Source organism: Microcebus murinus, chromosome 3 (assembly GCF_040939455.1).
Source record: "Microcebus murinus isolate Inina chromosome 3, M.murinus_Inina_mat1.0, whole genome shotgun sequence".
Taxonomy (NCBI): domain Eukaryota; kingdom Metazoa; phylum Chordata; class Mammalia; order Primates; family Cheirogaleidae; genus Microcebus; species Microcebus murinus.
Genome location: NC_134106.1, coordinates 36,120,707 through 36,142,675, shown reverse-complemented (window position 1 = coordinate 36,142,675; position 21,969 = coordinate 36,120,707). Strand labels below are relative to the sequence as shown.

General features: G+C 37.5%; 2 protein-coding genes across 7 annotated transcripts in view; one reads left to right on the top strand and one right to left on the bottom strand.

Moving 5' to 3' along the window:
• Window positions 1-11,821, top strand: part of PREPL (prolyl endopeptidase like) — a 40,617-nt gene extending 28,796 nt beyond the window's left edge. For all 6 annotated transcript variants that reach the window (XM_012756148.3, XM_012756119.2, XM_012756100.2 and 3 more), the window contains 6 exons: window positions 1,987-2,162; window positions 3,661-3,877; window positions 6,890-7,039; window positions 7,449-7,572; window positions 8,400-8,473; window positions 9,186-11,821. In XM_012756148.3, the coding sequence (XP_012611602.1) occupies window positions 1,987-2,162; window positions 3,661-3,877; window positions 6,890-7,039; window positions 7,449-7,572; window positions 8,400-8,473; window positions 9,186-9,275 (831 nt within the window). In that variant the 3' untranslated portion in view covers window positions 9,276-11,821. The remainder of the gene's footprint in view (window positions 1-1,986; window positions 2,163-3,660; window positions 3,878-6,889; window positions 7,040-7,448; window positions 7,573-8,399; window positions 8,474-9,185) is intronic.
• The window catches only part of SLC3A1 (solute carrier family 3 member 1), a 42,659-nt gene continuing 30,693 nt past the window's right edge, over window positions 10,004-21,969 (bottom strand). The window contains exons 8-10 of the mRNA XM_012756167.3: window positions 18,461-18,628; window positions 16,698-16,814; window positions 10,004-10,444 (exon numbers count right to left, since the gene is read on the bottom strand). Coding sequence (XP_012611621.1) covers window positions 10,004-10,444; window positions 16,698-16,814; window positions 18,461-18,628 — 726 coding nt within the window. The remainder of the gene's footprint in view (window positions 10,445-16,697; window positions 16,815-18,460; window positions 18,629-21,969) is intronic.

Here is a 21,969-nt window from a genome sequence, read left to right as displayed (position 1 = left end):
CCAAAATGTTGTAATTATTGGACCCCAAATGGAAAGAACGGTTAAGCTAAGTTCTTAGAGAGCCAAGGGATTCTTCACAGGGAGAAGAGAAACAGCTGCTAAATGGAAGCTGGGTACATTTCCACAGGCATTTTTGCCCTGTTGGTTCATTCAGATCCAGCCCATCACAGGACTAGCCACCATCTTTACCTCTTCCTTTCACAAGTTTTCAACAGGCAAGTTTTTCTGATTGTATAATTGAAGTTGAGGAAGAAGCAGGGTGTAGGAGGGAGAAGACCAACATTGTTTATAGAAATTAATCTTCATCAGGTTTTATAAGAATGAATCTTACTGAGAAGTGAAAATTCACTTATGCTGTCTTAACAAGTTGGGTATGATAAAGAATTATGAGAGAAAGGTTTCTTCCTTATTTGGTAACACTATGATGTCTCTATTTATTGCCCAAAAAGAAGTCTTCAAAATGAGGATGTAAAATGTATGGAGAGTTGCTTGATTATATTATTTCCTTATGTAAACTAGGGCTATTTCATTAATTTCTTAAAGCAGGATGAGAACCAACTTCATCACCCTTTTTCTATGAAAGGAAAATCAGAAGTACTTTAGGTTGTCTGAGTTTTGTCTGTCCAAGCAGTGCCTAGTTTGAATCAACTGGGATTGATGAGTTTGAGCTACACTTGGGGAATAGTTACATGAGCTAAAAGTAACTTAAGTGTTAAAATTTTAAAAACTTACTTAACTCACTTTAAAAATTTTTTTAAATAAAGTTAAATAGGCCTCTATGTATACATAGAAAAGAAAGGAAATCAGTATATGGAAAAGATATTGCAGCATTATCAGAATAGCCAAGATTTGGAATCAACCTAAATGTCCATCAGTGGGTGAATGGATAAAGAAATTGTGGTACATACACACAGTGGAATATCATATAGTCATAAAAAAATAATAAAATCCTACCATTTGCAACACATGGATGGAACTGGAGAATATTACGTTAAGTGAAATAAGCCAAGCACAGAAAGACAAATCTTGCGTGTTCTCACTCATATATGGGAGCTAAATATTAAAACAGTTGATCTCATGGAGACAGAGAGTAGAATGATGGTTACTAGAGCTGGGAAGGGTAGCAGGGAGATGGGGGTAAAGTGGGATGATTAATAGGTGCAAAAATATAGTTAGAATGAAGAATATTTGATAGTACAACAAAGTGACTATAGTTAACAGAAAGTTATGGTATACTTTAACTGAAAGAGTAGAATTGGAAAGTTTCTAACACATAAAAATGATAAATGCTTGAGGTAATGAATGGATGCCTCAATTGCCTTGATTTGATTAATACACATTGTATGTCTGTATCAAAATATCACATGTACCCTATAAATATATACAACTATTATGTACCCATAGTAATTTAAAATATTTTTTAAAAAGTTAAATAGGCCTTTGTAGGAGATGGGTAGATATCAGTAAGGTCAGTAAGACATTTCAGGTCCTAATACTTGAGAATTGTGACTATAGGAGACAAAATTGAGCTGGCAAGACTTCTTTAGTGAGCGTATTTGTAAATATTGAAAAATAAGAAATGGCAGTATGTGGCCCTAGGCATAGGAAGAATTCTAAACTAGGATTTCTAACCTTAATGGGTATTTTGGCTTGACCTAAAATTTTAAAAATTACAATAACAGTGGGTAGTAAAGAACTCTTTATAATTCCATTTCTATCATGAAAAGCTACATTTAATAAAAGAGCAGTCAGCCTTGCTGCTTTTTCCTAGTTAATACTATAACCAGAGCTGTAGCAAAGTAGCTGAAACCAAGACTGTAATGTATTTTTGGAGACTGTAATGCTTTTATCTTAAACGCATTTGTGCTCAACGTCAATAGGTAGCACATAAGGGTGGGGGGCAGTAATCTTCAGTGTATTTTAAATTGAGGATAAAACTGTTTTAAAAGACTCTTCTTTACATGCATAGTAATTCTTCATTTCCAGGATGGAAAATTAGTACCAATGACTGTTTTCCACAAAACAGACTCTGAGGACTTGCAGAAGAAACCTCTCTTGGTACATGTATATGGAGCTTATGGGATGGATTTGAAAATGAATTTCAAACCTGAGAGGCGGGTGTTAGTGGACGATGGATGGATATTAGCTTATTGCCATGTTCGGTGAGTCAGTACATTTTACCTAACATATGAGTGCTAGAGCATTGTGACAGATGTTTAGAATCACAATACATCAGGCAGCAAAAGCCCATTTTCTCACTTGCATTGTTGGATTTATGTATTCCTAAACCTGTGGTGGCAGAGCTTGATTCTGTAACAGATTTGTTGATCCAAAAAGCAAAAGTAGATTTTTAGGATTTCTGAATAGATGTACCAATCCTCTGTATATATTTAGTAACATTATTATTTCCATTTAATTCTTTTAAATTCAGCTTTAAGCAGCTTCTCAAGCTAAACTTTTTTCTGTCTAACTTACATTTTAAAGCTACACATGGTGGTGTGCGCCTGTAATCCCAGTTACTCAGGATGCTGAGGCAGGAGGATCACTTGAGCCTAGGAGTTCAAGACCAGCCTGGGCAACACAGCAAGATTCCATCTCTAAAAAAATTAATAAATAACTAAAAATTTTAAGATTTTCATCCCTTCTCCTAACCCTTCCCGCAAAAAATTTCCATTTTTATCTTAGCTGTTTTCAAGACACAAATTTTATGTTTCTGCTTAAAATCCTTCTCTACCTCCCCATCTCCAGAACAAACTCCAAATTCCTCAGTATAGTACTCCTAATAATCCGGCTTATCTCTGCAGTAGCATTTATCAGCATGTCCTTTCCAATAACATGCTCTGTTACCACCATTCCCTTGCACCTGCTGTGTTGTATCCTTGTCTTGATGCCTTCCTTTCTTTGCCCTCCTGGAGAGTCAGGTCTTTTCTTCACATCTCTGCTAGGCATCACCTCCCTCAGCATTTGTGTTCCTGACTCTGTATGTACCTCTAACCTGACAGATGGATATTCTTGCCTCTGCTGCTGTAACACCTTAAATACCCTGTATTATAGCAGGCACCACATTGCTTAGTAACTCTTTGTTGTCTTTCCCCACAAAATTAAGATTTCCAGGGGAGGGGATTTTTTTTATTGTTTATATTCTTAAGGTCTACATTTAAAACAATCCCTGATAAATAGTAGGCAGGCACTCAAAACATTTGTTGAATCAATTTTTGATTGTCTGTATCAGGGGTTGGCAGACTTTTCCTCTAAAGAACTAGATAGTAAACACTTTAGGCTTTGCAGGCCACATACAGTCTCTGTTGCATAATCCTTGTTGTTTTCTTCCAACCTTTAAAACAGGGGTCCTCAAACTTTTTAAATGGGGCCAGTTTACTGTCCCTCAGACCGTTGGAGAGCACGCACTGTGGGCCAGGGAAAAAGTCGGCTGCTAAGCAGGACAGATAGTGGCAGCAAAAACACCCAGCGGGCAGGATAAATGTCCTAGGCGGGTGGCATGTGGCCCGAGGGCTGTAGTTTGAGGATGCCTGCTTTAAAAAGTAAAAACCATTCTTAGCTCTAGGGCCATACAAAAACAGACCTCCAGGTATAGTTTGCTGACTCCAGACCACATCATTAACATTTTTCCACTAAAACTTTTTTGCCCTTTAATTTCAGGGGTGGTGGTGAGTTAGGCCTCCAGTGGCACGCCGATGGCCGTCTAACAAAAAAACTCAATGGCCTTGCAGACTTAGAGGCTTGCATTAAGACGCTTCACAGCCAAGGCTTTTCTCAGCCAAGTCTAACAGCCCTGACTGCTTTCAGTGCTGGAGGGGTGCTTGTGGGAGCATTGTGTAATTCTAATCCAGCGCTCCTGAGGGCAGTGACTTTGGAGGTGAGTACACTCTTGTCTTTACTGTATACACAATGGGGGAGAGGTGGGAAGGCATAGGCAGCTTTAAAAATTTTTTTTTTGTTATAGTTTTACCATAGCATAGGACTGTGATAAAGCTTTTAAGTTTTAAACACAGAATTGTAGCTCTAGGAGAATATCTAAAGTTATTTTAATCCAACTATTTACTCTTATTCTTCTCTGGCAGTGTACTTTTTATTAATTTTTAAGGATTTCCACTGAAAAAAAAAAATGACTGTTCCCATTAGTCATTTTTTATTTGTAATAATATTTAGAATTGGTAGAAAAGAGTAGAAGCCTATATGTCTCACAGTTCTATGAGGTCAGCTAGAACATATTATGACTCTGGAATGCACTGAATCTTCTGACTCCTTAAGCAATTTGACAGTCTACTTCCCATCAACATTTCAGTCCTGAATATAGGGGCTCTCTATTTTTAGATCTCTCTTTTTTTTTCTTTTTTGAGACAGGGTCTTACACTGTTGCCCAGCCTGGAGTGCTGTGGTCTGACCATAGCTCACTGTAACCTCAAACTCCTGGCCTCAAGCAATCCTCCTGCCTAAGCCTCACCAAAGCACTGGGATTACAGGCATGAGCCACCATGCCCAGCCAAGATACCCTATTATTAATGGTCTTTTGTACATAATTGTGTACATAATTGTGCATAATTCTTCTGTACTTTAGTTGAAATATCTTGTTCTGAAAATACTCATCTTTTCCTGGTGTCCCAGATTATGAAGTTATATTATAGAAGTTGGTTTTACCTCTGTCATTCTCCAGCTACCTGGTTAGACACTCTGGAAAATGATGGCTGAGATGGAAGAGAGTAAATCATTCTCAGGGGTTTTTTGTTTTTTATTTTGAGGGTGAGGGCTATACACTATGGGCTTTGTATTAAGTAAAGAAGTTTTAAATAGCCCTAATCTGTAAATCTATTTTTTTAAAAAAAGAAATACTGAGTATGGAGGGGAAAAAAAACCTATGTACAAAGATAATACAGGCAGGATTTTTTACAATATAAGGAAAAAACAAGTAAGTCTTGATTTTTATAAACTAGAAAGGAAATAATCAGAAATGTTTGTGTAAGATATTTATCCAAGATTGCTTATTAGAGTAAAAAATTAAAGACAACCTAAATATCCAACAATGGGAGATTCATGTATAAGTCAAAGTTAATTACAAGCAACAAAAACCAACTAAACAGAAAAGGGATTTATTAAAGGGTATTAGGGAAAGGTGGGTATGTTTAGAACCAGTGTTAAAGGCTGCACAACCAGAAACGTAGAATTGGCCCAGTGAAGCTATTACTATTGCCACTGCTGAGCACAAGTCACTTCACACACTGACAGTGCTGCTTCTAAAAACTAGATAGAGCTGTGGCACTTTTACCAGAATAAAGTCTCCATGATCACTACTATTTTGAATCATTGACTTCCCGTGCAAAGTTTGGAGCACATGTGTCTGATTGATAGACCTAAGTCACACAGGTGGCTGGCTACTCCCTGGCTGCAGGGAAAGCTGGGATAGGTGCTGTCTGTCATTTAGGATCTCTACAGTGAGAGACAAGCTCTGTCTGATAACGTTGGGGATGTTCAAATGCAGAAAAGGAGTCCAGACGCTAGGCAGCCATAAAGAATTGCAAATGCTCACTATACTTGGTTAATGTTAATATAAGGGAAATCTGAAAAGCATGTTGAGAATATAAAGCTAAGTGAAAAATGCAGCCTCCGTTTTCTTAAATGTTTTAACCCTAGTCATGAGCCAATGAGTGGTTTTCTTTTCTTTCACTTTGGATATTTTCCAGATTTTCTTCAATTAGCATTTATTACTTTTAATGTAAAATGTCCAGCTGGTGAAAAAGACTTTCTGTGTTGTTGGGGCTTTTTTCATTTTAAAAAAATTTTAATTGTGTTAAAATAACATAAATGTTAAAACAACATAAAACTGACCATCTTAACAATTTTTAAGTGAACAGTTCAGTAGCATTAAAGTACACTCACATAGTTATGCAATCGCATCTCCAGAACTTGATTTTCATCTTATAAAACTAAAAGTCTGCAGCCATTAAAGAGCTCTCCAATCCCTTCTTCCCCCAACCCAGCCCCTGGAAAACACTCTTTTCTCCTTTCTGCCTCTATGAATTTGACTACTCAAGGTATCTCATATAAGTGGAAGCATACAAAGTAATTTATTTTTGTGGCTAGCTTATTTCACTTAGGTTATATCCTTGAGGTTCATCCATATTGCAGCATGTAGTAGAATTTCTTCCCTTTTTTAAAGCTGAATAATATTCCGTTATATATATATATATATATCACATTTTGCATATTTAGTCATCCATTGATGGAACTTGGGTTGCTTTCACCTTTTGGCTATTGTGAATAATTCTGCTGTGAACATAGGTATATAGATATCTCTTCAAGAGATATCTATACCTATCGATACCCTGCTTTCAATTTGGGGGGATATATACCTAGGAGTGGAATTGCTAGATCATATGCTAATTCTAAGCTTCATTTTTGGGGGGAATGACCATGCTGTTTTCCATAGCAGCTGCACCATTTTTTACTCCAACCAACAGTTCATAAGGGTTCCAGTTTCTCCACATCATTGTCAACACTTGTTATTTTCTGTTTTTTGTTTTTTTTAACAGTAACCATCCTAATGGGTGAGAGCCAGTAGCATTTATTACTTCATATTAAAAATATATATATGAATAAAAGGCACGAAACTAAAAATAAAAATTATAAAATTAGAATGTAAACTATTTCTTATTATACAAATGTCATTTAAGCAGTGTGAATACTTTTAAAGCATGTTATAGATTAGAGACCCTGGTTCAGGACTGAGTTGTCTGGCTCCTAGGAATCTACATGGCTTCTTGAGCTGTTTCCTCTCGTATCAGTATGTATATTCATAAAGTGTAATCTTTTTCTGAAACTCTTTATCAACCTTTCATTTAAAGTCTAAGTTTCTTTGGCTTTTTTTTTTAAGGCACCTTTCTTGGATGTTCTCAATACCATGATGGATACTACACTTCCTCTGACATTAGAAGAATTAGAAGAATGGGGGAATCCTTCATCTGATGAAAAACACAAGAACTACATAAAACGTTACTGTCCCTATCAAAATATTAAGCCTCAGGTAGTGAAAAACAGTTATATGATCTCAGAAAGATAGAGAAGATATTAAAAAGATACTTGAGCAGAGGGAGAAATTAGTAGGGTTTAGAGTTGTTTCCACTTGTAATACCCAGACATTGAAAGTACCATCTCCGGTCATGTTCCACATTTGTTTCAATTTAATACCTCGGGGAATAGAGTTATCATGCCTTAATTGCTAAATCAGATAAGATCTCTTTAGTCAAGAAAAGGCTATTCCAGGAAACAAGTGGTCTAGTACATATAACTCAGGTGCTATCAAGAATATCAAGTGAGAAAAAACTCCTAGCACTTAGAGGAAAAAATTGGAGGTAAATGTTTTTTATGGTCTATAGAGTGGAGAGGAACCATGAGAAATAATGTAAACTCTTTGTACATGTACTTTCTTCTAGCATTATCCTTCAATTCACATAACAGCTTATGAAAATGATGAACGTGTACCTCTGAAGGGAATTGTGAACTACACCAAGAAACTCCAGGAAGCCATCACGAAGCACGCCGAAGACACAGGTGAAGGTAGGAGATCATCTAGAAGCAGAAAACTTGGCCAAACAGACTAATACCCTCAGCACACAGCTCAGAGTAATATTATACATTTCATGCTACAACCAAATCATTTGTCCAGAATTTAATACAAACAGTTGTTTTCCTATGTTGATGTATATATTAACTGCCTCACCTACTTTTCAAAGGACAATCTTAAAATAAGGTATACAGGGCACAAAGAAAAAAGTAAATTTAAATATCAAATATAATTTGTAGATGTACTATCATACAATTATTCATTCACTTAACAATATTGATTGAGCCATTATTCTTGGGAATCTGAAAGACAAGATTGTGAGGTTTTTTCTTGGGAGCATCAGTGCCCAAACTAGCTCCTTTAATTTCCTCTAGATAGTTGTTTTAATTTTATAAGAACTTCTTTTTGCCTTGAAACTGCATGCCAACACATTGTGAGTTCAAGTGCAGGGGGACCTACATATAAGTCAGACAGTCTCCCTGTATTGAGCTCCATTTTGCACTCCCACTCATTGCTGCAGTTGGTGTCTGCAGGGCACAAGACTCTCAGATTGCATAGGGCCAGTTGACCATCTCCTAGGTCACAGCCTTCTCCATGTGGTCTCTTCCATCCAGCTTCCTCAGCCCCTGGGTCTCTTCCTGCTTTTACTGCTTCAGAAATTTGTCTTTTACTGCTTACCGCATCCCACCTCTTTATTGTTGGTGGGTTTTGCCTTTGTTCATTTACTTTTATTTGAATAGAGTACTCAGGAGGAGAGGGGAGAAATGAGTCTCAATCTTCCAAAGACCTTCTAATTGTTTTTATATGTTAATTCTTTCAGGCTATCAGGCCCCCAATATTATTTTAGATATTCAGCCTGGAGGCAATCATGTGATTGAGGATTCTCACAAAAAGGTATGTTATCAAGCCCCTCACAGTTGACAGATTCCCCAAATAGAGATGTGTTTTATTTAATGTTCAAGTTTTCAGTTGCCACCACAGGGTTTATGACAAAGCTACTTCACAAATGTCAGGTCTATGTCTGAGACCCACGAGGGAGAGGGAAGGACACTGAATCAATCCAGAGAAAGGGCTCTCTCTTGTACTTGATAAGTGAGCCCTGTTAAAGAAAGCTTTGAGTTGGCTCACGCCTGTAATCCTAGCACTCTGGGAGGCTGAGGCGGGCGGATTGCTCAAGGCCAGGAGTTTGATACCAGCCTGAGCAAGAGCAAGACCCCATCTCTACTAAAAATAATGAAATTAATTGGCCAACTGATATTTATAGAAAAAAATTAGCCGGGCATGGTGGCACATGCCTGTAGTCCCAGCTACTCAGGAGGCTGAGGCAGAAAGATTGCTTGAGCCCAGGAGTTTGAGGTTGCTGTGAGCTAGGCTGACGCCATGGCACTCTAGCCTGGGCAACAGAGTGAGACTCTGTCTCAAAAAAAAAAAAAAAGAAAGCTTTGAGTCTTAATTATTGAAAGCCTTCTGCCTCTCTCCCCAAAAAAGTATTCTTGCCATAAATTGCTGACTTCAATGTTGGGCAAAGGTGGGTAGACAAAGTGAAGCTTAAACACTGGAGTTTTACCACAGAGGTCTTCTGATTTTTAAAATGTGTTTCTTTTAGATTACAGCCCAGATTAAATTCCTGTATGAGGAACTTGGACTTGACAACACCAGTGTTTTCGAGGATCTTAAGAAATTTCTAAAATTCTGAAATGCTACATCCAACTAGGAATTGGAAACAGTGAAATACTTCATAATCTTATTTCCAATTGAATTAGCAAAAGTGAGATTTTTAAGTTATTTAATAATTTTTTGAAATGTGTTTCTCCATCTAAATTTTGCTTAGTCTGTATCTCACTTGCTTATTCTCTTCTCTCCATTGGTACACATGCCCCATAACCTAGGAAAGTAGTTTTCAAATCACGCTCCTTAGAAGGACATGGAAGAAGGGAGGGATTGGTGACAGAACTCTAGGCCTCCCATCCAATCAGTACAGCTTTATTTTTGTCTGTTTCGCTAGGATTTTCTTTGATCAGTTTACAAATCAATGTCCCGCCTCTTTGCTAATGAATGTTTTTGCACACGCTGGCAGTGAGTCATCCTCCAATTTTTATGCCTGCATTTTAATGAAAAAGATAACATTCTTCACATTAAAATTCATTAGAGCTTTTGAAAACTCTGGGGTCCCAACATGTTCTCATCACGTTATTGATGCTATCTCAATGTAGTTACAAGTTCCTACAAGTGATAATTTTTTTAAACACTTTATTTTTTCAAAGCTTTTAAGAACCTTTCCTAAAGCAGTTACATTCAAGCTACAGAAATATCTGAGAATTAATGATTGTTCATAAAGTTTATCCAGCAGCATGCTATACATGAAACTACTGCAAATGCTTAAAATACAACAGAATGCCAGTATCATCTCTTTCATAGAGGTGCCTAACACAAGGTGTACAGTATGTCGAATACACTGGAATAGCATGCTCGATTGGAAACAAAGCATCTGTCTCTGAAAGCTGTTCGGTGATGAAGGAGATTCTTTGTGTTGTGTTGAAGGATGAGTCCCTCTCCCTTGTTCAGATAAATGCCAGTTGTATCAACTTCACTGCCATTGGAGGTAGAATTGGTACTTAATATTATTCTGAGTCTTATGGGAAGATCTGAAATCATTTCCTGTAGATTTAGCAGTGTTGATTCTCCAAAATTCAGAACCACTATAAAGACTTTGTCTATGCCGTCCAGCTCTCTTGTGTACACGACACTGTGGCTATCATTCCTCAAATGGCAAAACCAGCCCCTGTTGAGAATCAGCTCATTGGCGTGAAGTAGACTTAATTCTTGATATAACTTCAAAGCTGATCTGGGCTGAGTCTTTTGGACCTATTTTATAAAAGAATATTTACATAAATATTGAATTCTGAATTGTTTTTAAATATTTTTGGTATCTTGTAAGGAACTATTTACCAAAAACACTTGCTTCAATTTTGCCCCTTAAAATAACTGCCAAATTGTAGATAATTTATATAAAAACTGATAGAGATTGCAAATTCAGGCTTTCACTTGTATGGGAGTCATTGCAGTATGCTTAGTATTCCACTACATCATAGAATTTCTGTAGAGACCAAATTTGACAACACTTTAGGAATCCCAAGACAAATGTCCATATCTAAGTTAATTATTTAAATTGCCTAAATAAAGTCACCTTGTGCTATATTGTTACCGCCAAACCCTGGAAGAAAAGTGGCATCTTGGTAATGGACTGAAGACTTCTGATGAATTTGGGCTTATTTGTTCTTTTTTATAGAATGTGTAGGTTGCTGTTATACAAAGACATATAACTTCAGCAGACATGTATTTCTTGCATAGCTAATGGAATAGAAAGTTGCAAAAAGGATGCAAAGCAAAAAGCTTCCTAAAGTGAAAGAAATTATAGATATTGTTAACCATAATAGTATATATCCATTAAATATTTGGTTTTCTTATACAGCCATACAAATAAAACATGTAATTTGATGTTGTACTTTTCATGTTTGACATTTCAAGCATTTTCCCAATATATAGTTTCTATAAATTTAACCATTCCTTTCATTTTAACATTTGTTTTCTAATATTTTCTTATATTTTTATTCCCCTCCCAATATTTTAAGATAGATTATCAGAAACACAATTACTTTGACAAAGAATATGGACACTTGATACATAATACAAAATTATTCTTAAGAGCTGTTGCCAAATCAGTGATAATGTTCATTGTACTCTCGCCAGCGATGTTTACTGAGGGGGAGGGGTGGTAGTTGTTCTTTAGGGGTGGGTGCCTAATATGTGATCTTTAATGACTGTCTAATGGGTGTTTGAAAAACTGTGTATTCTGTTTATTTATGGTATATGTATATGACTTGTCAAAGTTACTAACATTTTCTCTAGCCTTAGATAATGCATGAAAAGCATATAGTTCAGTGCCACTCACATAAGAAGTGCCCAGTAAGTATTAACTATTATTTTTGTCTTATTGATTTATCAATTTCTAGAAGTATATTGAAGTCTCTCCCTGTAATTGTGGATTTGTCAATTTCTCCTTATATTTCTGAGTACTTGTTTTATATATTTTTAGTCTATCATTACATACCTGAGTTTTAGATAAAAGAATATTCTACTAAAAATCATGAATCATGTATCACCTTGAAAATTGTCTTTGTCTCATAAAATGCTTTTCATATTGAATTCTATTTTGTCTGCTATTAAATATTTCCAAGCCTGCTTTTTGTAACTTTATTTTTGACTAGGAGAAAATGCATGCACATAGTATAAAATTCAATTACAAGAATATATACAATAAAAAGGTTTTTGTCAACGCCATTCCTTAGCTTCCCAGTTCCCCTCCCAGAGACAGACACTGTTTATATGTTGTTCCATTCTTATGTATCATATGAAATGATACATTCTATATATACAACATATGTAGACATATGCTTTCTCTGCACAAATGGTATGGCATGTTACCATTTTATACTGTTTATTATTTAATACATGTTAGAAATGATCTCATATCAATGTATATAGAGCTCCTTCATTCTTTTTAAAAGTTGCATACTAGTCCCATAACTGAACTGGTTTTCCATTGATAAAATAATTTCTAGAGTCTTCTGCCGTTAAAAATGATGTCACAGTCAAGATCCCTTGTGTATTTATCATTTTGCACATGTGCAAGTATTCCTAGAAACAAATATCTAGGAATGGAACTACTAGGTCAAAAAATATATCTATTTTTTTGTTTTAAAAGCTATAGCTAGATTGGTTTCTTTTTATTATTTGTCTGCTGTATATGTTAGTTATTTGTGTCCTTTGTTTTAAGTATGTCTCGTGTCTAGATTTTTTGTCTTGTTATCTGAGTATTTTTATCTTTTAATAGGTGAATTTAACCCATTCATCATTGTGATTATTTGTTTAGATATACTCTTGAAGACTTAATCTTTTATTTATAGTTATACAGTTGTTTTGGGTTTTTTTCTTTTTAGCTTTTTATTGGGTCAATTACTTATGTAATTTTGTTCCTTCTAATGTTCTTTGAAAATTATACATTTATGTCTTTCTTTTGGTTACCCTTAAAATTGTAATGACCACTTTAAAATTTTTTTCTCAACATCTGGATAATGCTGTCCAATAGAACTTTCTGTAATGCTGGAAGTGTTCTGTATCAGTGCTGTCCAATGTGGTATGCACTAGTTATTGAGCTCCTGAAATATGACTGTGACCCAGAAACTGAATTTTTAATTCTGTTTAACCTGTACAAGCTAAGCATGTTAGCCTGCTTTCTTTCTCTCTCTCCCTCCATACACCACCACCACTTCCCTTATAGAAACAGATCGCTAAGATTTTTGTTCCAGAATCCCTTATTTTACATTATGCATCAAAAATTATCCCTGGGCTGGGCACAGTGGCTCACACCTGTAACCCTAGCATGGAGGCCGAGGCGGGAGAATTGCTTAAGCTTAGGAGTTTGGGACCAACCTGAGCAAGAGCGAGACCCCATCTCTACTATAAACGGAAAGAAATTAGCCAAACAACTGAAAATAGAAAAAATTAGCCAGGCACGGTGGTATGTGCCTGTAGTCCCAGCTACTCGGGAAGCTAGGCAAGAGGGATAGCCTGAGCCCAGAAAGTGGAGGTTGCCTTGAGCTAGGCTGACGCCACAACACTCTAGCCCAGGCTAGAGAGTGAGACTGTCTCAAAAAAAAAAAAAAAAAAAAAAATTATCCCTAAGTTTTGTTGTTTCCTTTACCTCGCTATATTTTGTATATTGTGTCTCCCTTTTAGATTCATTTTTGGTTTTGCTGGAGTCCTCTGATTATTCTTTCAAAAAGTGGCTATACAGGTAAAATTTAGTACCCTGCTTTTCCATCTCTATTTTGCTCTTACTCTTAATTCTAAACCTAGCTATTCAAACTGGCATTTAAGTTTCCATTACAACTTTATCTTCAAAGTTCTAATGTGTTCTAGTATCCAATTGAGAAGTCTGCTGCCACTCCAATTCTCAGTCTTTTTCTCAGGCAGTCTATTTTCAAGTTTGGTTTCTTTCTGAGTAGTTTTAGGGTTTTCTATTTATCCTTCCCATTCTAAAATGAAGACTTTATCTTTGTATTATTATATATATTTTATTTCTTTGGTTATATGTTTCCTCCCAGTCTCTGTTCCCTTCTACAATTTCTTTTTTATTGTATGTTGAAATTCTGGATGGATCTTCCATGTATCAATTTTTTTCTTACACGAGTAGCTTCTTTGCCTTTTTTTAGTGCATTCTAGGACAAAGCCTGGATCAGTTTTCCAGCACACTGTTAGCACACTTCTATTTCATTTATTTTGACAATATTCACATGTCTAAGGTATCTGTCTAATCACTTGTTTATGTCAAGGACCTGCCTGGTGGCTCACCCCTGTAATCCCAGCAGTTTGAGAGGCCAAGGCAGGAGGATTGCTTGAGGCAAGGAGTTCAAGATGAGCCTGAAACTATAGGTCCAATCTATAGCAAGACCCTGTCTCTACATAGAGTTTAAAAAATTAGCTGGCCATGGTAGCGCACACCTATAGTCTCAGCTACTCAGGAGGCTAACGCAGGAGGATCACTTGAGCCCAGGATTTCGAGGCTGTAGTGAGCTGGGATCACACCACTGCACTCTAGACTCTAGCCTGGGCCAACAGAGTTTTGAGACCCTGTCTCAAAAACAAAAAAGTGTCAGGGAGCTCCATGAAACAACAACCTGGGGTAAAGTCTCATGTTTCTACAGTATTCTATTAGGAATGGTATCTCCCTTTCATGGTCTTTGTTTTCCTCAAATGCCATGTGTTCTTTGTGATCCATTTGTTCTTGTGTTTTGATCTTCCTTGTTTGCCTGTCTTCAGTTGCTTACCTCTCATAATTGTGAGAAGCTGAATTGGATGTGGATCTGGCTTGTCTTTGGGCTGAGAGTTCTTTTTTTTTTTTTTTTGAGACAGAGTCTTGCTTTGTTGTCCAGGCTAGAGTGAGTGCCGTGGCGTCAGCCTAGCTCACAGCAACCTCAAACTCCTGGGCTCAAGCGATCCTACTGCCTAAGCCTCCCGAGTAGCTGGGACTACAGGCATGTGCCACCATGCCCGGCTAATTTTATATATATATCAGTTGGCCAATTAATTTCTTTCTATTTATAGTAGAGACGGGGTCTTGCTCTTGCTCAGGCTGGTTTTGAACTCCTGACCTCGAGCAATCCGCCCACCTCGGCCTCCCAGAGAGCTAGGATTACAGGCGTGAGCCACCGCGCCCGGCCAAGGGCTGAGAGTTCTTTTCCTTCTTACAGTCATAAGCTTGCTAGAGTCCCGCCCTCTTCTCCTGGCCTCTGTGAGCTAAGTAGTAAAAGCTCTCATTTCTGAGTACATTCCACAGTGAGTTAGCCAGAAGACAACACTAGAATCAGGTCTTCTTTTCCTTTTCTTTCTTCTGCTGCACCTGTAGAAGTTTGAAGCTTCTACAAGCTATTTCAAGCTTTGGTCTGCTTATTCCAACATTCATATGATCACCAAACATGCCTTGGATTTTTTTCCCTAGGGAAATACTGCTGCAGCCAATTGCAGCAGTTCAGAAAATTCCTACAGTGCTGTTACCTGTTCCTGTTGAAGCTATTTTCTCCTGTGTTTTAAACTCTAGTTTCTATGCTCTTATTTCTCTATAATGCTAATTTTACTTTGTCTTTTAGAAATTACTTAAATTTTCATCTGTTAGTAGCATTGTTTCTTTCTAGGGCTATTTGGATGTATTTTATTACAATGGCATTGCCTGGGACTTAATGATCATGCTTTAGTAGCCCTCTAAGGCATCACTCATGATCATTTTTAAAGAATTTGCTAATCTGGTAGAAAACAATTTCATTATTTTAATTTGCATTTACTTTTTTTTTCTTTGTGTGCATTTTTATGTAGGATTTCTTACATACTGAACTCAGATTGGCCTACGGGAATATTTTGGAAACAATGAAAATCAATAGAGGCATTCAATCCAAAACAATTGTTAAATATATATTTTGTGCTTTCAAGACCTACAACTATGTAAAATAAAGCTTATACTATCCAGGAATCCTCAGTGATGCCTGGAGTGAGGAGTTGTGGGGACAGGAGACTGTGTGTGGAGTTCCATATCTGAATAACGTGGGGCATTTTTTCAGATTACTTAGTAGATTGGAATGAGAGGGTGCTATAATTTTTTTTTTTTGGAAACAGAATCTCATTCTGTCACCCTGGACAGAATGCAGTGGGAGTCATCATAACTCACTGCAACCTCAAACTCCTGTGCTCAAGTGATCCTCCTGCCTCAGCCTCCCAGGTAGCTTAGGATTACAGGCGTGTGCCACCACACCCAGCTAATTTATTCTGTTTTTTGTTGTGATGGGGTCCCACTCTTGCTCAGGCTGGTCTTGAACTCCTGACCTCAAGCGATCCTCCTGCCTCAGCCTCCAATAGTGCTAGGATTAGAGGCATGAGCCACTGTACCTGGCCTATAAATTTCTTAAGTATCCCCACATGATGCCAGTAATTTCTCTTCCCCTAAATTAGATTGTTTTCCAATAAAATTCTCACTACTGTATGACATTAATTTTTGATCACTATGAGAAGAGAAAAAAATATAGGCAAAAGCCAAAGGGTTTGCTTTTCTAGAACAGCTCCTCTAGGGATTTTCATGTCTTCTGTCTCTTCAGGTGAACAGCCTTGCTCTCCAGTCCACATTACCCTAGATTGATTGATCTCCTTCCTGCCTACCCACCCTCCCACCTTTCTCCCTCCCTGCCTTTTGAAGGAAAGAAAGGAGGAAGGGTAGGCTCAGCTTGCTGAAAATTTTCCCTAAAATTTCCTTCATAGCTCAAAGGCCTTAGGGCCATTCCAATGAAGAATTGTACATTCTGTATGATACTTCACATGGTAAACTTGTGTACCAGTTTGTATTTTCACAAAACATGATTGACAAACTCCTTACAAATTAAAAACTACAAGGGAAGTCTGTGATTGATTTAAATATCAGTTAGGGTGTTAGACATGCTCAAGGTGAGTGTATGTTGTCAGTACAGAAACCCATTTCTTCTAGAATCAACAGAAAATGTTCATTGATACTTACTTCAACATTCACTGTGTGGTAATCTGAACTGGTGGGTAACCAGATGTGACTAGCTTCAGAAAAACCAGCATTTGAGCTATTGTCCCACTGCATTGGTGACTTTGAGAGAAGGGTATTCTATGTCAAAAGAAAAAACAATGGTCTGGTTATTAAAAGAATTGTACTTTGGTCCTGATGCACTTCATAATTATTTAATTCCCTTTAGTTCTTAGCTAGTGCTTATATTTATTAGCATTCATAATAAAAAGGCCTTAACATTCAGTACATACACCAGTTTAACACTTCTAATTGGAAAATAGCCAATAACATCTTGAGTTTTAAATAGACTGTACTAATTGAACTTTAATACATACTTGGAATCTTTGCTGCTTTTCCTTAAAAATGAGTAATGTAGGATTTCATGATGTGCTATTACCAACTTATGCTACTTCATTCTACTATGGTACAGTGATGGTGAATTTAAGAATACTGCCATGTACAATTGAGCCTGAATTCTATCCTGCTCATTTATCCAGCTTGGTTACTGCTCATGAGTGCACACACACAAATTTAGGAGCTGATGAAGAAAAAGTTTCACCTTAATCAAGTATTAGGGAAGTTTGATCCCATACACTTGAAAACTAACCATGCAAATGTAAAGGTTCAAGATTAGCCATCTACCCAGCAACACAGTTGTGGAATCTGTAGCCTCAAACAAAAACAAAATGAAAAGCACTCAACTCTGAAGCTGTGCATTGCACTTAACATATTAATGAAAGGAAGAGTTTGTGCTATGGTCACCTGAGATCTATCAGAACAAATAAAACTAAGGATAATGGTCTCCTAAGTATCTAAAAAATGGAAAAACAAACACCACATATACTCTCTAATAAATTGGAACTAACGGATGGGCGCACAAGTACACAGAGGAAAGTAAAAGTCATTGGAAATCAAGCAGTGGGGAGGGAAAGGGCAAAGCCCACCTAACAGGTATTATGAACATGATCTGGGTGATGGGCACACTTATAGCGCTGACTCAAGGCATATATCAAAAACATCTGCGCCCCCCCTTAAAAAAAAAATTGAGACAGGGTCTCACTTTGTTGCCCAGACTAGAGTGAGTACTATGGCGTCAGCCTAGCACACAGTAACCTCAAACTCCTGGGCTCAAGCAATCCTTCTACCTCAGCCTCCCGAGTAGCTGGGACTACAGGCATGTGCCACCATGCCCGGCTAATTTTTCTATATATATTAGTTGGCCAAATAATTTCTATTTATAGTAGAGACAGCATCTCGCTCTTGCTCAGGCTGGTTTTGAACTCCTGACCTCGAGCAACCCGCCCGCCTTGGCCTCCCAGAGTGCTGGTATTATAGGTGTGAGCCACTGCGCCCGGCCTCCCTTAATATTTTGAAATAAAATTTTAAGAAGAATTAAAGAAATAAGTGTTCCTAACTTGTGTTTCAAGTAGAGGGCAATGAATAGTATTCCAAACTAAACCACTAATTCTCAAACTTCAGTGTGCCTAAGAATCAACTAGAAAACATCTTTAAAATGCAGATTCCTGGGCTCTATTCAGGATATTATTCAGTTTTGTGGCTCAAAGAGCAACAGTTTTTAATAAGTTCCCAAGCCACCAAGAAAGCTGAAAATTCTTACTGTCTAATCTTTAAGAAAAGCAAACCATGATTTTCAGCAATGGAATAGAGATAGTAAAGTCTCAGATTTAGCAACAAAATGAGTAGTTTCACAGCTGTGGTATATGATTAACTTATATTAAACTTACAATATCATAGCTTTCGTTGAGATTTGAGGCTAAAGTATTTCCCATTCCTATTTCTTCTCCATAGTAAGTTATGGGAGTTCCAGGGAGTGTGAAAAGCAGCATGTTCATCATGTTGACATATTCATTCCCCAAACGAGAAGTCAATCGGGAACTATCTGGTCCACCAATCTGAAAGGCAAACATTTTTCAAAACATAGCTCTATACAGTTTTCTGGAAGATTTACCCTATTTCACAGAAAATTCAGGCAGAGAAAACAGATAGCTGTGGGTACCTTGGCATCAGCAAGCCTGGATTTGAGTCCTAAGCCCACTGCTCAGTGGGTCACTGACCGATTTTCTGTCTTGGCCACTGATGATCAACAAAATGGTGATAATTTACTTCACAATGATATTGCAAACAAGATAAAATTTAGAGGGTGCCTACTCATATTTTCTCAGATTTGGATAAAAGAAACAAAAATGTTTCTTCCATAGAGAGTGAGACAAGGGAACAAGGTGGAAGAGACAGGCATGGGAAAAAGACTTCTGATATGTGCACTCTTTTTAAATTGTTTTGACTGATGAACTATTTGAAGCAAATTTTAAAAAGTAAATCAGCTTTTAGAAAGAAATTTACATAGTCCAAGATGAAATTTTGTAAAGTGTTTTCTATTTTTAAATATATTTCTGTGTTAAATGTTCTAGGACATATTATAACATCTAATCCTTATTTAAATAAAAGTTTGTTTAAATAAGAGTTTATTTAGCTGGGCACGATGGCTCATGCCTGTAATCTTAGCACTTTGGGAGGCTGAGGCAGGAGAATCACTTGAGGCCAAGAGTTCAAGACCAGCCTGAGCAACATAGCAAGACCCCATCTCTACAAAATAAGAAAAATTAGCCAGACATGGTGGCGCATGCCTATAGTCCTAGCTACTTGCAAGGCTGAGGCAGGAGGATCACTTGAGCCCAGGAGTTTGAGGTTGCTGTGAGCTACAGTGCCACCACTGCACTCTAGCCTGGGCAACAGATTGAGACCCTGTCTCCAAAAAAAAACCAAACCAAAAAGAAAAAAGTTACCTGACAACTCTTTTCCATATTCTGTACCACTACAACTCAACTATAATGTGCATATGCTTAGCATGGCACTTTACTGTTTAAAAATTACTTTCACACCTATATCTTATTTCCCTCCTCCCACAACAATGCTGTCAGATTATCTCCATTTTACAAATGATGAAACAAGTTCTGAGAAATTGCATCATTTATTCAAGTCCCAATATGAAGCAGAACCAGCCTTTGAACTTGAGTCTTAGACCCAGAACTTGATTGCTACAATTCGGGAAAAGAGAAGCCGCTTTATTTTCTTAGATGAATTAAAATGATCTTTATATTTTTACCATTGTAAAGTATTATTCTATTTTTATGGCCAGAAAACTAGGTTAATTTTTGCCTCCATCCTTTTATTCTTTTCATTATGGTGAGCTCTGACAAGAAACCGTTTGATTCTCAAGCCTTCTGGACACAGAGCATTTTTTTTCCCCCAGAATTGAGATCAGGAAATATTTCCACGAGTAGTTCACAGCAATGGACACAGATGAGGGCATCCTCACAGGCTGAGAGGTCCCAGTCACCTATGATATTAGAGACTTTCAATATATTAAGAAAACGCTAAAACTACATTATAAAATTTATGATAATGAGGGCACTGTGAGAATAGCTGAGTAAGGACCTCCAAAAATCTCCATAAACTCAAGGTGAATTCTGGCAAAAACTAAAAATTCACCTTTTTTTTGGATCCTCTAAAATTAAAGGCTTGCAAAAATCCAAGGAGCAGTTATTCAAGAAAAACAGCTGGATCTCAGAACAGTGAGCTTTGTAGCATTTTGTCCTAATCTCATGCCCTTCTTCTCAGGTCAATGATAGCCTCGAAAACCGAAAACTTTGCAACTATAGTAGTTGTGAAAAACAGCAGCCTAGTAGCCACTGGAAGGATAGAATGGGTTTCAAGATTGCCAGAAGCTCTATCCCTAGAGAACTGTCACTATTTTCCCTTTCTGGTGGCTCACTTTTAGTTGGGTGTTTTATGATCCCAGAGCTGGCTCCGTGTAAGCAACAGCCTATCTTCAGGGCATTTGCAGAAAACAATCAGCAATTGTTTAATATTGTACCTGCCTGGGGTGGCATTACCAATGGGTGCTAACCAGAGGCTGACCAAAAAAAGTAAGGGAAGACCAGGGCAATGAGATGTCCATAATAGACTTTCAAAGATTCCAACATATTCCTAGGAATCTAGAAGGCCACTTTCATGAGAAAGACTGTGTGCACAATGAGAGCTGTGCAGATGTCCAGGGAAGACCTGAGAAGTCTCTAATCTTTCACCTGTCTTACATTAAGGCTCTGCAAGCAGAAAGTGAAGACTAAGGCAGAGTTGTACACTGCCTGGTAGAGTGTTGAAAGTATGCTCCAGCACACACACGCACACACACACAGTCCTTCAGCAAAGGCTGCAAGACGTATTGGTTCAAGGCATCTAAGGAATTTCTTGGAAATCAGTAGCTGAGGAAGCAAAGATATCTCTGGCCACACAGAACAAAGAATCAATCCAAGAAAGTCACTAAAGAAACAGACAGCAATGACAACAACAACAAACACTGGGCAAGGAAGAATGTGATTTCCAGAATTGCCATATTATTTAAAATGTACTGTTCAAACAAAAAATTACAAAATAGGCAAAGAAACAGGAAAATATGGTCTATACATAGCCCCCTCCCCAAAAAAAGCAGTCAATAGAAAATGTTGCTGAGGAAAACCAAACATTAGACTTACTAGACAAAGACTTTAAATCAGCTATTATACATATATTCAAAGAATGAAGCTGCATCTAAAGAATTTAAAGTATGTTAACAATGTCTCAATTATCAATAGAGAGAAATTAAGAAAAATAGTAGAAATTTTGGAGTTGAAAGTACAATAATAAATGAAAAATTCACTACAGGGGTTTGACAGATTTGAACTGGCAAAAGAATCAGAAAACTTGAAGACAGATCAATTAGGAATATCTTGTCTGAGAAACAGGAAGAACAGAAAGAAAAATGAGGAGAGTCTCAGAGACCTGAGACCATCGTGCATACCAACTTATGTGTAATGAGAGTCTCAGAAGAGAGGCAGAAATAATATTTCAAAAAATAAATGGCGGCCAGGCGCTGTGGCTCACGCCTGTAATCCTAGCTCTTGGGAGGCCGAGGCGGGCGGATTGCTCAAGGTCAGGAGTTCAAAACCAACCTGAGCAAGAGCGAGACCCCGTCTCTACTATAAATAGAAAGAAATTAATTGGCCAACTGATATATATATAAAAAAAAAAAAAAATTAGCCGGGCATGGTGGCGCATGCCTGTAGTCCCAGCTACCCGGGAGGCTGAGGCAGAAGGATCACTCGAGCCCAGGAGTTTGAGGTTGCTGTGAGCTAGGCTGACGCCACGGCACTCACTCTAGCCTGGGCAACAAAGCGAGACTCTGTCTCAAAAAAAA